A 15,697-nucleotide genomic window follows, 5' to 3' on the forward strand; every position below is an offset into this window, starting at 1 on the left:
ATGAGGTACCAACCTCTTCCAAACCAGAGGTGACCCAGACATACTTCCAATGTAAATCCTTGAACCCATAAGCAACAAATTCATCTCCTTTCTCTTATAAGTTGCTTGAGTAAATAAATACTTTTATGCTTTCATAGACCTCTAGCCTGTTATGAAGAACTGGTCTCCATGGAAACATAAGCTGGTGCTTCCCCTAGGGACATGGGTAGAACCTGACCTACATCTGTCTACCAAAAAGGACAACTCTCACGTTGCATTGGTCCCAAGGCTGTATCAGTCTGACACATGCAGAAAGAATGAGCCTGTCATGATGCAGGATATGAATTGCATAGAAGCATATTACCAGGAGCATATGCACACATGCATACATGCATATATATATAGTTATATATACTCATGAACTCACATTCATACAGATATGCCTGTACACTTACACATATGTGCATACTTACTTATATACTTTTATGTACATATATGCACAGAAACATGCACACATCTCTATATATACTCACACAGGCACATAGATACATTTACAAATATATGTGTATGTCCAAAAGACATATATGCCTATTCACATAAATATGCACACTTCCATGTATATCTATGCATACATGTGCATATATACACATGCACACATGTATCATATGCACATACCCTTGTATAAACACACAGGTATGTGAGCTTGCAATGTATGCAGACACAAGTACCTATGTAGGTGTGCCCACACCCAGGCATGCACACACATACACATGTGCACACACATATGTAAATGTCCAGGCAGATGTCAGAAACGTCATATCCCATTAGAGTACTGCACACAGAGGGTTTTCAATAACCCAGACACATTAAGTAAGCTTTGCCCTCCATGTCTCAGCAGCCTCTGGATTGGTTCCTCCACCCTCACCATAGTCTATGGGTGCTTGAGCCCCTGACACAGCATGGTGTAGTAATATGATGTAGAAAATGATGTAGAAAATAGCTGAGTATACTCTCCTATGCCTTTGAAATCTTCTCTCGACATATACAATACCTAATGCAATGAGATATTCTGTAAACAGTTACCAGGTTGTGTTGTTCAGGGAGAAATGGCAAGGGAAATATATCTGTCCATAGCCAACATAGCCACAAATTTAAAATTCATGAACACAAAAACCATGAACATGGAGGGCCACCTGGTCTATCAGTTTAGCCAACAAATACACAATAAACGATGATGTAATAGTGTGTATGAATAACTCCATTCATTTAATAGACTGTAGCTTAAATTCTTAATATCTATTCCTATAAAACAAGAAAATTACTTTTATATGATTAAGAATTGTATTCCACTAAAGGAGTCCTCAAGGATGGCCCCAGCTAAAACTCTAACATCAGTGTGGAGAACCCCAAATTGGCCTTTCCCTGTAATCAGACTACTTAATTTTCATCATAGAACCTTCATCCAGAAACTGATGGAAGCAGATACAGAGAGCTACAGCAAAGCACTGGGCTGAGCTACCTGAGACTAGCCCAAGAGAGGGAGGAGTGATATTATGAGCAAAGGGTCAAGACCATGATGCTGATGCCCACAGAAACAGCTGACCTGAGCTAGTGAAAGCTCACTGACTCTGGACTGATAGCAGGCGAACCTGTGTAGGGCCAAATTAGGCTCAATGAATGTGGGGGACAGTTGCGAGGCTTGGACAGTCTGTGGGACGACTGGAAGTCATACCAGAATTTATTCCTAGTGCTTGAACTGGTATCTAGGAGCACATTCTTTTTGGAGGGATACCTTAATCAGCCTAGATATTGGAGGGAGTGCCTTGGTCTTGCCTTGAAGTGAAATGTTGGACCTTGTTGACTTTTCATGGGAAGCCTTACCCTTCCTGAGGAATGGATGGAGAAGTGGGGTGCAGGGAAGGTGGAGGAAGCTGGAGGAGAGGAGGGCATGGGAATGGTGATAGCAATGTAAAATGAGAAAAGATTGTATTAAAGAATTCTTAATAAAAAAAGAAAAGAGAATTATATTCCACGAAGTCCCCCAGTGAGAAAGTGACCACCTAGTTGGAGACTAACATCATTGTAGCTTTTATTATGGAAGAGTCTATATCGTCACTGTAGCTTTTATTATGGAAGAGTCTATATCGTCACTGCTGTGATTTATCAACAAAATGCCAGATGTGTTGCCATCACCTAGAACTGACTTGTGGCGTCATTGCTCTGATGCATGGGGCGGTTCTAGTTTCTGCAGGGAAGCTAATGGAATGTCCCTTACATAGAAAACAGTAAGGGAAGGGCCCATAGCTTGGAGCATTCTAGGGATCCTGGCAAATCAGGAACCTGAACGTCAGTCAGCTCAGGATGCCTCCCTCTCCCATGAGACTCTTGGGGAGATGGGTACCACTGAAAGCGTCTCTTCCTTTTTTGATGGTGAGAAGACTGAAAATTGAGAGTCCTTCAAGTCTCATCTGGACCAAAACTATCTAAAAGGACAGTGAGTGAAAGATGGATCAGTACATACAGGAGCAGAGTGTGGAAGAGGAGTCAGAAGGTTGACATTGACAACTGGGTTGTGACCCTGAGATACAGAAGCCACTCCTGCCCAGCATATCTGTGGTTAGAGGCTTTCGAATTTGTAAGAAATTATGTTAATGTCCTTTCCCAACCAACATCTATCTTCTATTCACAACTTAAAGAGAATGAAGTTTGCTTCAAAGATGCAACCCACATATTCCCTCCAGCATTTTAAAACATCATTTCCTTCCTCCTTCCTCAAGTGTTCTTAATGTTTTTTTTTATTTTAATGGAATCTGAATAACCCTGAGAACCTTTGATTTTTATTCTACAGTTCCAAATGTCTAAGGGTTTTGAGCCCACTTCAATTTGACTAAGCCTCGGTCATAGGTTGACTAGTAGGCACAAATGTTCCTCAAAGATGAGCATACAATAGGAACATCCTCTTGGACAAAATTGTAGCTGTCTTTTTATAACTCGTCCTGTAGCTGGAAGTACTGAGAGCTATTTGGATTCAGTGTTTCTGGTTATTGTACAACACAGGCTTTATGAGCACATAACTTTCTGAGGTCTTAGCTGCTAACGATCAGTGTTATTGCAGAAACTCTAAGGAGAAGTTTGGTTTAGATGTGAAAAGGATGAGTTAAACATCTTACTATTAGGTAAAGGATGTGTAAGGGTCACTGGGAGCCAGGATGTCACACACATATCCTCTGAGGTCTGTATTTTAGAAGAATGTTAGTGGGTTTGAGATAGGGGAATACATCCTGTGGTTCTGTGAATTTAGAATACGCTGCTTTCGGTGGTGATAAAAGCATCATACTGTAGGACAGTGCTGAGTTTACAGTCCTGCAGACATTCAGGGGCTCTCAGAGGAAATCTGAACAGGCAGCATTTGCTCATCTTTGGCCAGATTACTTCCGTGTTTAGGAAAGTGCTGTCACCTTGACACAACCTGAGTCACCTGGAAAAGAAAACTTCAGCTGAGAAACTGTCCCTATCAGACTGGCCTGTGTGGCCAGGTCTGTGAGAGACTGCCTTGAGTGATGGTCAGTATGGTCCAGACTGCCTCTGGACAAAACTATCCCTAGGCAGGAAGCCCTGAGCTCTGAAGAAAGCTACCTTAGCATGGGATGTAGGAGAGCTAGTAAACTGCCTTGCATTGCTTGACTTCCTGCTTTGAGCTCCTTCAGTAACTGAGCTGTGACCTGGAAGGGTAGACTGCACGAATTATTTCTTCTCCTAAGTTGATTTTGGTTGGCGAGCTCATGGCAGCAACAGACAACAAACTAGAACAGGACTGGTACCAGGGGAAGTTGAGTGTAATGATCTGACCGTGTCATTTTGTGGGAGGACTGGGGAGGCATTTGGAACATTGGACTGAAAAAGCCAGTGCATACTCAACGCTTAATGAAGTAGTATTGTTGAAGCTAGAAAGACAATACTGAGAATAACACATACTATGAAGGCTTGAACTTTCAGAGGAATGCAAATATGATATTGGGGCTTCTAATGTGAAGTTTGGTTTAAATACCTGTAATTTCTGGTCATCTAAGGCTAAAGAATATGCTGTGGTTTACAAAAGATCAGCATTATTGGGGTAAAAACCTGCAGGCAAGTCCTCAGAGGCATCTCACAAGCTCTGGTCCAGGGATGCAAAGGTTGAATCTCAAGCTGATAGCTGAGCTGGGCAGTATGTAAGAGTCATCTACCTGGTATCACTTTTGACAGCATAAGAGGCACTACATTAGTAGGGACAATGAGAAAGGCTGAGATCAGGTAGTATGTGGCATAGTTGGAATCCCTGGACTAGGTACCAGCTGGGTCAAGGTATAGCCTCAGTTGCAGCAGAGAACCCAGGATTGAAAGGATCATGGGGAAAGCCTGAGGCTTGGCATCTTTTAGCAGGGTTAGGATCCCTGAAGAGAACTCAGGATCACACTGGTAAAGTTGCAACCTTAAGTTGCCATGGAGACCCTAGGATACTAGATATGCCAGGCCCGTAAGACACTGACAAAGACAGCGGCAGGTGTGGAGTGAAGGCAGCCTGATACTATGAGACAAGCTGTGTGTGCTACAGAGGCAGAGCTGAAGATCTGGGGATGCCCAAGCCCCTGGAGCCCAGAAGATTATGAGTGAGACCACGATGCTGGACATGGTATTATTTGTATTGCTAGAGCTTGACTTTGATTTGATTGCTTTTATGTTCCAACTTTGACCTTTTAGAATAAGAAAATACATAGCTTAAATTTTTACATGAGTCTATTGATTGAGATTTTGGGTATTTTTTTAAATAAAATTTTAAGAAAATGGAGAGCTTGTGATAAAGCAATATATCAGGAAACTAAGGGCTCAGTGGGTAAAGTCCTTGCTGAGCAAGCCTAAGTGTAATCCATAGCACCTACACAAAAAGATGAGCATAATGCCAAGTGCCTTTAACCCCAGCACCTAGAAATGGGGCTAAGACGATCCCAGATGCTTTCTGCCTACCCTGTCTAACCAGTCAGTGGGCTGCAAGTTTAGTGAGAAACCTTGTCTCAGATTGTCTCACAATATATAGTAGAAAGTGACCTCTGGTCTCCACAGTCACACATGAGAGCACAAATACTCTCACACACATTATCTTGCACAGGCACACACACTCATGAGAGAGAAGGAGCTATACAGCAGTGAGATGGATAATCAAAGGGTGTTGGTTTGAATAGGAATGGCCCCCATAGACTTGTGTTTTAAAGCTTGGCAGGGTGAGAGGGACACTATTAGTAGGTGTGGCCTTGTGGGAGTAGGTGTGTCCTTGTTAGAGGAAGCATATCACTGTGGAGGTGGATTGAGGTCTCCTATGCTCCAGCGGGGCCTAGTTCTGTTACCTGCTGATTAGGGTGGAGAAGCCTCAGCTCCCTCCCCAGCACCATGTCTGCCTGCATGCTGCCATATTTCTCAGTATGATGATAATGGACTAGACCTCTGAAACTGTAAGACAGTCCCAGTGGAGTGTTTTACTTTTTAACAGTTGCCATGGTCATGGTGTCTTCTCACAGCAAGAAAACCCTAACTAAGAGACTAAGCATCATGCTCACATATGAACCTCAGGAGTAGAACACTGAGAAATGAGAGAGAAAAAGTTCCAGAGGAGTTGGTATGAACCTGTGTGCAGGATTTCCACCAGCATACAGCATTGAGCCTTCTGGGCACTTGCTACTGGAAGGCAGAAATTCCTGGTGATCAACTAGAAAAGCAAGGAACTGTAGAAAGATATTCAGGAAAGTCATTACCAGAGTGTGGGCGAGGGTTGGGGAGGGCGGTCCCAGCTGCACAGTGATCCCATTGGTATGTGCATAATGGCAGGAGCAGCTTCACTACGCTGTTCTTGGCATGCTGGAGATACCCAGGAGTCTGTGATCCAATATGCAATGAAACCCTGTGAGAGAATGGAAGTGAAGAAGCTAGCTTCTTCCCTTCCCTGACTCTAAGAAGAAGCAGGACCACCAAGGGGGCTAGTTCTCATATGGCCTCTTCTCCCATCTTATCTAATAACTTGGTTATTAGTCTTGTTTCCACGGAGTAGTTGGTGAAAATCATTGTGTGAGATCATTACGCTCTAATTGCATCCCACTGAGCAGACCTGACATCTGACACAGCCCCGACTCACCGTGAGGTCCTTGATGTTGGCACTAGTGCTCCCCAGTCCCCTGTGTCTCCTCGGTGACACTCATTCTTCTGTCTCCTGTTCACCCATGCTCCTCCATCATCTTAGAAACCCTTCAGCCACACAGTTGTTATTGTTGCTGTTTTGGCTGCTTGTTTTATTTTTTATTTTTATATATTTGAGACAGGATCTCTTGTGTCTCAGGGTAACCTCCTGACCTCAAACTCATCATGTAACCAAGGACAACCATGGACATTTTTTGGTCCCCTAGTCTTTACCTTCAGAGTGCTGGGATTACAGGCATATGCTGTCGTTTTGGATTTATGAGGTGTTATGTATGCTAGGCAATACTCTACTAACTCAGTTACATTTCCCAGCTCCACTCTCCTTTTAAGTTGTATTTTCTATTTTTTTGTTGAAGTGAATGTATTTAACTAGCTGCAAATGAATATAATAATATATATCACACTCATGTATAACTGAATATAACACACTATATATAGATATACGTATATACAAAAGAGTGTTAGAATTCACTAGTCAAACGCAAAGGCTGCCCATCAACTCCACAACCTTGGCATTGCAGGAACAGAGATGTCAACTCACCCCAGCTCCTCACATCAATAGTAACTTTCCACTGTTGTAGATAGAAGTAAGAAAGGCAGGGCTCAACAGGAGGAGAAACTTTAGACTTTGGGTCTTTGTGTGTATCATCTAATTGTGAGAGCACATGGTTGCTATAGAAATAGGACCTCGTCACTTCTTTCCTTGGGCTGTCAAGTTCCATGGGGTGATAGAGTCCAGACCCCTGCATGAGTTCTGGGTTCCTAGGCATCTTTCCTGCCTGGGTGGGTAGGGAGGCAGCTGCCCACGTGGCATGATTTCAGGGGTGGGCTTCAGTGACTGCTAGCAGGAACATGACACCCCGCCTAGTGTTGTCTCCACAACCGCTATGCCTGTGCAACACAACCTGCAAACAACTTGTTGGAATCCTTTTACTTCATCATTTCCCTCTCCTCCCTTTCTGCCTCCTTCTCTTCTCCCCACCCTCATGTACATATATAGGTATATACATTTAAACATATGAGTATAACCTGCTCATTCTGTTTAATGTTGTTTATATGAATGTTTTCAGGGCTGACCATTGAGTCAGGCCTTCTCACTGAACACAAGACTACCTTTTTACCTAGACTGGGTGGCCGGTAAGCATCCTCCTGTTTCTACCTCCCCAGTACCAGTGTCGCAACTGAGTGCCACTGCATACTTTGGTTTTTGACATGGGTTTCTGGAAATTCTGAAGTAAGTCTTCATGTTTGGACAGCCAGCACTGTGGCCACGGAACCATCTGCCCATCCTCCTTTCCTTTTCCCTTTCATGATTCAGGTTTTACAAAAATAGAAAAGTATAATTGATCATCTTTCCTGGACAGTAGCCTGTGGATCCATGGCGCCTCTGATAAGACTGACATCTGGCCCACTCTGCAGTCACTGGGAGGGGTCACATCAGGGCACCCTTCCAATTGAGTTTTGCCCCAGGTTGAGATTATAGGTCTTCCATTAAATTATTTAACTTGTGATATGTGACATTATTAATTATTGTTAAATGGCAGATTAGAAGGGAATGTGTGGATAATGTATACTAAGTATAATATGGTAAAGGTGATATTTAAAATTTCATAAGTGGCCAAATTTCAATAAGATTTTGCTAGGATTTATTCAACGTGAGCTTGGAAGCAAAGTTTATGCCCTTGAGTCCTCCCTCAAAGAGGACCCCTTTTCTTATGCTCCAGGAAAACATCTGGGGCACTATGCCAATGCTGAGCATCTCACCCTAGAGACAGCAGCCACCCCAGCATGTGTGGACACCTGGTTCTTCGTCACCTGACCAGCTATTGTTTGTTCTTATACAGCATCCATCGCATCCACCTGCAATGACCCTGGGATGCCCCAGAATGGTACCCGCTATGGTGACAGCCGGGAACCTGGAGATACCATCACCTTCCAGTGTGACCCTGGATACCAACTCCAAGGACAAGCCAAGATCACCTGTGTGCAGCTAAACAGCCGCTTCTTCTGGCAGCCAGACCCCCCTTCGTGCATAGGTACTGGGCCCGGGAAATGGAACTGTCACGCTTGGGAATGAATGTAGCCTAGTCTTTGAATAGGCCTGCTAATGTTTTGTTTCTTCAGGAGGATGTTTCAGGAACTTCTTAAATGGCCTCAGGCTCTCTGAGACAATGCTGAAATTTTATTGCAAACCTTTATTTTATTAGATGAACTAAAGGATGTGATTTCCTTAATGTACAGTAATTGACATTTATCTAACATTTCTGTCCTTAAGAGTTCTTATGGAAATATATATCAACCAAGCCTGTGCGACTTAAAATATTACGTGGCTCAAAATTTATAAGGCCACCACTGCTGGCCTCATTTTTAATATAAAGCACACATTCAAGCAAAACCTACTATTGCATTGCTCCTTCTCTTTTCAGAAGTATGTTTTTCTATAATATCTGTACCTTTTAGATAGAATCCTGAGAAGTAGAAATTATATTGCCTTTGGGGAAAATGAAAATAGAGAAGAAAATTGTGTGCAACACTAATTAAAATTCCCTGTCCAACTTATTAATGTAGTAATAAATGGCTTTGGCAGCTATGGTCTCAATAAGCATCTAAGGTCTTATTAGACATCTAAGATGATCTTTCACAAACACGATTTTAGGGAAATAGATTCTCATATAAAATAGGAATCATATGCAAATTGCCCTTCATTCTGTTAAATATTTTAACATAAAATACCTATTTATAAAATACCTATTTAAAGCATTCAGTTTTAGTTCCAAAATGACATTTAACTAAACTTTATATTTTTAATGAACTATTTAGCTTAGTTGGTACTTCTAGATCTTCTACTTGAAGGTGTAAAAATTAAATTGATCTGTGACAAAAGGCTGTGTGAGGGAAGCAAGGGACACACTCATGGCCTTGAAGACAGATGAGATTCAGATTTGAGGGCTCTGTTCATCAGCATCTGGCCTAAAGGAACACCAACCCTGTCTCGTAGGCATCTCTGTTCCTTCATCTTCCTCACCTTTAAGCATGGCCGGTTTTTCATTGCCTGCCCTGTTCAAAGGTGACTCCTGACACTTTGAATATTTTTCAAAATAGAATAAATGCAGCTGTCCTTGTGAACTTTTTTCTTTTTACTTTGTGAAGGTTCCTGAAAGTGGAGCTTCTCCTTCTGCCTCTTATCAGCTGATGTGGATGTGTGTATCTATGTTGTATGTACATGTCCTTAGATGAGTTGTATGTGTATTTTGTGTGCATCTGTGTGTGCTGTATACATATTTCTGTGTCTGATTTTTATGTGTCCATGTGTCTGTTTTAGTTGTTATGCATTGTTATGTATACATCTGTATTATACATGTCTGCCTATGTTGTCTGAATGATTTAATTTTCTTCCATTTTGTACCTTTAATCTCACAAAGGGAAACATTAAAAAGGAATTCTAAGTTAATCTCTTAAAGACAATTTAACCTTTCTACGTTCAAGGGGTAATTGTAAAATTTGGCCACTTTCCTTGATTCCCCATACCTTTGACATAGCCATCTCTCAGTTACCTAATTTGTAGCAAGAGCTCAAAAACCCACAGCTCAGCACAAAGCCCCCGTTGTCCTTCTGGGTCCTGAGCAGCCCTTCCAAGGGCAAATGGAAATCCTTTACAGCAATTGAGTAGTCAGGTGTTTGAGGGCCTGGGCCAGGTTACCCAGATAGATGTTCTGTGACAGAAAGACAGATGCCATTCCGTCACTGCACCGTGAATTTCACCTGTCAGAAGTGAGGGTTGTGTCCCCTGCAGCGTATTTCCAGACTGATGCCTCAGCTGACTGTGAACGAGCTCCCATATAAATCCTTTACTCAGCAGGCAACATTTTTTAAAACTTTTTTTCTCATTTGGAGATAATACACGTTCATTGCGAGTGCTTTATAAGCTATAACAAAGCAAGAAGTGAAAAGAGATGTCTTTTTAACTGGAAGCATTTGCTATTAACATCAACATACATCAATAAAATTCATAAGCATATGTATAGATGTTGCTTTAAAATAACTATAAACATGTCCTGCCTGAACACTGATGTAGCAGTATAAGGTGTTTGGGGTGCTCTTTTGTTTTTCCACCGGATTCTTAGTGATGTGGGTTATCTGAGCACAGCTCCCTCTCCTGATACCAGGGACACTGTCTAGTCTCTCGTCAGTGCCGTCTAATAGTGCTGCACCCATCTTTTCTGTACAAGTGCACAATGAAGTTCCTTTTTATGACGTCATCCATAATAGAGCAGCCTCTGTAAAGCATCTGTGATTGGAGAGCAGCGGTGTCTTTCTTCAGAGGTAGCTCTCTAAGACACAAGACCCCCCAAAAGTTCATTTACCGCAACTTTGCTTGTCATTAGCCATGTTTGCTTACTTGCCCTAATCAGAAAAAATCACAATTTAGGAGGGTTCTTAACCTTATTTTTAAAGAAAGTGATAAATTATTCTTGTCTAATTCACATTCTAGATTAGATATGGGTCTGAACCTTATCTTTCCATTTGATTGCTGGTTGGGTGATTTGTTTTTTGTTTGTTTGTTTGTTTGTTTGTTTGTGGCTGGTAGGGTGGTTTTGTGCTGTTTTTTGCAGACTGGCTAGCTACCATTCTATTCATTTCCCCACCATCAGTGTGCTCTGCCCCCTTTGTGTGTACCAGCTCCTTTTTGCTTCACGCTCCCCTGACATGCCACCAGCTCCTCATGACACATCTAACATGCATTTTCCAGGCTTTGCTGATAATTTCCTCAAGATCTGCATTATTATCTCTCTTCTTTTTCTTTCTGAAAGCCCCCTGAAAAAAGGAATGTCTCTTTTGAACTTTTATAGTTTAGCTGTCGGGTGTGTGTGTGTGTGTGTGTGTGTGTGTGTGTGTGTGTGTGTGTGCATCTATCTGTCTGTCTGTGTCTGTATGTTATATGTGCATCTCTGTGTTTGTCTTTGCATGGTTTTGTGTTTGTGTGTGTTGGGTGTTACATGTATATGCTTGTGTGTTGTGTGTGTAAACATACATGTATGTATGTTATGTGAGGGGTGTGGGAATACATGTGAATCTGTGGTTGTGCTCACCGCTGCATGTGTGTACATGTGGAGCCCAGAAATCAATATCAGGTATCTTCTTTAACCATCTTAGTTTCTGAGACAGAGTCTCTCTGAGGTCAAACTGGAGTTCATCAGTTTGGCTAGACAAGCTGGATAGCAAGGCTCTGAAATCCACCCATCCCCACCCTCCTATACCATCACTGGGAGTAACTTGGTTACGGCCATGATCAGCTTTATCCACGGATCCTGGGGAAGTAAATTTGAGTCCTCATCCTTGTACACTGTGTGCCTGACTCATGAGCCTTCCCTTCAGCAATATAGCCGGGTCTTCAGGCCTGGGGTCTCCAAACTAGAGCACACTGAATTTTTATAATCAGAATAGCATGCTCTATCCCTCAAAGCCCTCCAGTTTCACTTGGTTTAGTCTTTTTTTCCTGGGGTCCAAATTCTACAGTGCTCTAAAAAGCATCCATTTATCTTCGATCTGCACACGTGATTTGATGACCAGAGAAGGCTCCTACCTGCAGGGCAGGATGACTGGATGACTAGTTAGAGGCTCCCTGGATGGTGTGAACGCCTCAGTGTTGTGCGCAGGAATGCTGGCTGTCTCGTTAGAGTGACTGCGCACGAGCTGAGTGGGAACCGACCTGTGTGGAGAGGCTTCTGGCACAGATGTGACTGAGCGTGCTTTTGTGGACCCAAAGTCCAGGTGGAGTTGCTAGAGCCTCTGAACTACATCTTCTAAACTCGAATTCTAGCGAAAAGGTTTTATGAGCTCTCTAATTAAAGCCTAATGAAGCACAAATGAAGGATTCCAGAACCAGAAAGAAGGGTGCTACTTAACACCACACAGCGTTAACAGCTTCATTTGGTGGAGCTCCTGGGACCAGCAGGAAGGACTTGATTCCCCTGTGTTTCCGACAAACCAATATTTGAGTCACACTCTGAGCAGCCCTCTGTGACAGTGCCCCAAATCTGTCCTAGTTCCTCTCCCAAGTCCAGGGTAGAGTTAGAATCTACCTGGCTTTCAGGCACCTCTAGTTCCGCACTGCTATGCCAGTATGGCAGCTCTCTCAGATCTGACTTCTTATCCCAGGTTCTGTAAGCATCCGTCATGATGGGTGATGGGGGAAAAACTCTCAGTGAGGGTAATACAGGGACCACATGATGATGACCACGTAGTTACTAAGATGAGCTGCTTGCCAACAGATACAGGCCTTCATCATCTGTCAACACATCTCGTGTAACTTGAGTGCACTCTCATGGTATTCAGAGTGGCATTGATCAAACTGAGTTTATTGTGAAACCCGAGGATTTCATTGCATTTCTTGTTTTGAAAAATTGGATTTTCAGGAATGTTCAGTGACTGCTTAATGACCTAACCGTTACTGAACACTGTGAACTTCTTCCTTCCACCCTCTTTAATCTTATTTACTCAAAGCAAATCTTTATTTGTAGAGGGGGAAAAGGGATGACCAATTAGGGTATTTTATTATTTATTTATTTGCAAATATGCATATGTATTTATATTGTCAATGATATGAAATGTCTGTAATTTAAAAGGAATGCTGTAGTTTACTTAGAATGATATTTTGAAACAACTTGGTCACAAGCCCCAGAATTTGCCCAAAGAACCATGGAATCTCTGACAGCATCAGCACCCTAAATATGTGACCTTATAACTGCAGTGTTTGAACAGTGCCCATGTGGTAAAGATCTAATAGGAATTTTATTTAATACTTAGAACAGTACTAAATATCTTCAGATTCTAGGAACCAAAATTATCGCACTTGATCGCAATGCTAAGCCATGTGGTCAATAGCCACCTGGAGTAGATGTGAACTCAGGCAGGTCACAACTAGTGGCTGCGAGGCTCATTCGATCCTTCCAATACAGAGTTTTAACAATAGTATTGAAGCACTATGATCATGCCTTCTCTCTAGGGGCAAGGGTTGCAACTCATTATGGCCTTCCCTCAATATCATATAAATGATCATTGTTTGCTTTGTTGTTTTGATGCAGTGGGGAGAGAAACCCAGCCCCAAACGGTGTGACCTTAAACTGTTTTGTAATCACTTATCAAACAGCTGGTCCTTGATTGCTTATGATGAACTGTCCTGGAGGTTAGATGCTCAGAAAGAAGGCAGGTTGATCATTATATCACCGAAAGTCTGTGTTCTAGAGGGTTCCCTGACTATGTAAACCGATGAGAAGTGGCAGCAACATCATTGGGATCAAACTGTAACATTCAAGAAGGGTTTTATATCAAATTTTAGTATAAGTGCAAGCATGCATGTGTAGAGGGTGTGTAGGTTAAGCAGACTGTTCAATTTATTTGAATAAGACTTAAGTAATTAAAGGACGTTTTATTTGCCAGTTATAATCATGTAAAGCATAGCTGGGGGTGTAGGCTCATACCTGTAATCCTTACACTTGAGAGGCATGAGACTCACCATGGTTTCAAGGCCACCTTGAGCTACAGTGTGAGTTCCAGGACAGCCTGGGCTATAGAACCTGCCTTAAAAATAGATGGGTGGGTAGGTAGGTAGATAGATAGATAGATAGATAGATAGATAGATAGATAGATAGATAGATAGATAGATAGATGATAGATGTTTAAGAATTCTCTCTAAAAACAGGATAAAGTATAGTCTAAAATCCTCAAAGATCACAAGAAAATGGTAGAGCTTTTGTGGGTTTTAATAACTTGTCCTAACATTTGGAGGTGAACTGTTTTAGATATCCTGCAGACAGTTGTTCCTTTCTAGAAAGAATTACTTGCCTGTGTTCAGCATTCTGGATCTCTGCTCTAACTGTCCCTCTGTGACTTTGTTCTGTGACAGCGGCTTGCGGCGGGAATCTGACGGGCCCGGCGGGAGTGATTTTGTCCCCTAACTACCCACAGCCATACCCTCCCGGGAAGGAGTGTGACTGGAGAATTAAGGTGAACCCGGACTTTGTCATTGCCTTGATATTCAAAAGGTGCGTCTGGTGCAGACTACCTCTCTTTAGTAGGACTTTAATGCCATGTCCGACTTTCTGTGGGGTGAGCCAGCAGCTCAATATCTAGCAGGGACCCCGACAGAGGCAGGGTTGCAGGAACAGAGCTACTTTTCCTTGACGGCAGTGCTCTGCACGTAAGACATACATGGGTTTCTTTCACATGCTGCTTGCGTTCTGTACATCAATGCTTCACTTGCATAATATTCAGGCCATAGAAAATCATGCTGTGGGGACACTTGAGGGAATACCTCCCCAATGTCCCCCACTTGTTGCAGTCAGGGAAGCCCGATTTCTTTCCATGGCACACTCTGTCTGACAGTACTCAGGCAGTGCTGTTACCATCGTTAAAACTGTTGAGATGAAGCGGACATAAAAACAGAAGATTCCCCAGACTTTGCCTGCTCTCTTTAAGGTTTGATTTCTAGACATCGGTGTCTAAGAAACAGACACTCACTCCTGCCCCACTAGATGATAAAAGTTCAGAACCATAACAATTTACTAACGTCAACTCCATTGTGGTTATGGCTTAAATATAGACTGTCCTCTCCCTACCTGGTCTGAACGCTTGATCAAAAGCGGATGGTACTGTTGGAATCTTTTATATACAGGGCCTTATTCATTGACATCTAGTCATATAGGTGGGGCTTGGTGGTTACAGGAGAGCCCTGTTTCCAGCTAGGCTGGCCCTGGGCCACCAAAATATCAACAAGCCAGGCCATAACCTCTGGCCTCCATGAATGGATTCATAGGCAGCCATGCAAAATATCAACAAGCCAGACCATAACCTCTGGCCTCCATGGAAGGATCCATAGGCAGCCATGCTTTCTCCACCATTATAAACTATAGTCACTGAACAATGAGCCAAAATAAATCATTTTTTTCTTTGGATTGCTTCTGTCAGGCAATTGTTCATAGTGAGGAAGAATGGCTTATACGATAACGTATTAACACATTATACCATATATGCTATGTGGTTATTAAATTTTAGTGCCCATTGAGATCTTATCCAATAATATGCTTTGATTGTTTAAAAAAATAAATGAAGGAGGTGTTCTGGAAGATAAATGACTAAGTAGTCTTGCTAGCTAACCTCTCAACTCATCAGGACAAAGAGACTAGAAATTATTTCTCTGCCAGGGGGCAGACTTCCTTGCCTCAGATTTTTCGAGCCTACACTCAGTCCCCAGGCATGTTCCCCTCTCTCACCGTCCCTGATTCACTTTAACTTATGGGTCTGAGGCTCTGTATGTCAGTCCGTTAACGGGGTACTTTCTCCTGAAGGTACTTCTACTGATGGCCAAAAGAACAAACGCTTTCAGGACACGTGGTGAGCTCCCAGAATGGGTGAGCCTGCTCTGGCAGACACAGCTGTGTGATCCTTCACCATAGTGTTTGGTAGGCCTCCTTTTAAATCTGCATGGCCATCT

The 15,697-nt window shown here is 42.6% G+C and overlaps 1 protein-coding gene across 2 annotated transcripts in view; it reads left to right on the plus strand.

Moving 5' to 3' along the window:
- Positions 1-15,697, plus strand: part of Csmd1 (CUB and Sushi multiple domains 1) — a 1,511,659-nt gene that overhangs the window by 1,313,558 nt on the left and 182,404 nt on the right. For both annotated transcript variants that reach the window (XM_087901170.1, XM_087901171.1), the window contains exons 27-28: positions 8,049-8,240; positions 14,111-14,249. In XM_087901170.1, the coding sequence (XP_087757296.1) occupies positions 8,049-8,240; positions 14,111-14,249 (331 nt within the window). The remainder of the gene's footprint in view (positions 1-8,048; positions 8,241-14,110; positions 14,250-15,697) is intronic.

The sequence above is a fragment of the Myodes glareolus genome, chromosome 23, assembly GCF_982192425.1.
Source record: "Myodes glareolus chromosome 23, mMyoGla1.1, whole genome shotgun sequence".
NCBI lineage: Eukaryota > Metazoa > Chordata > Mammalia > Rodentia > Cricetidae > Myodes > Myodes glareolus.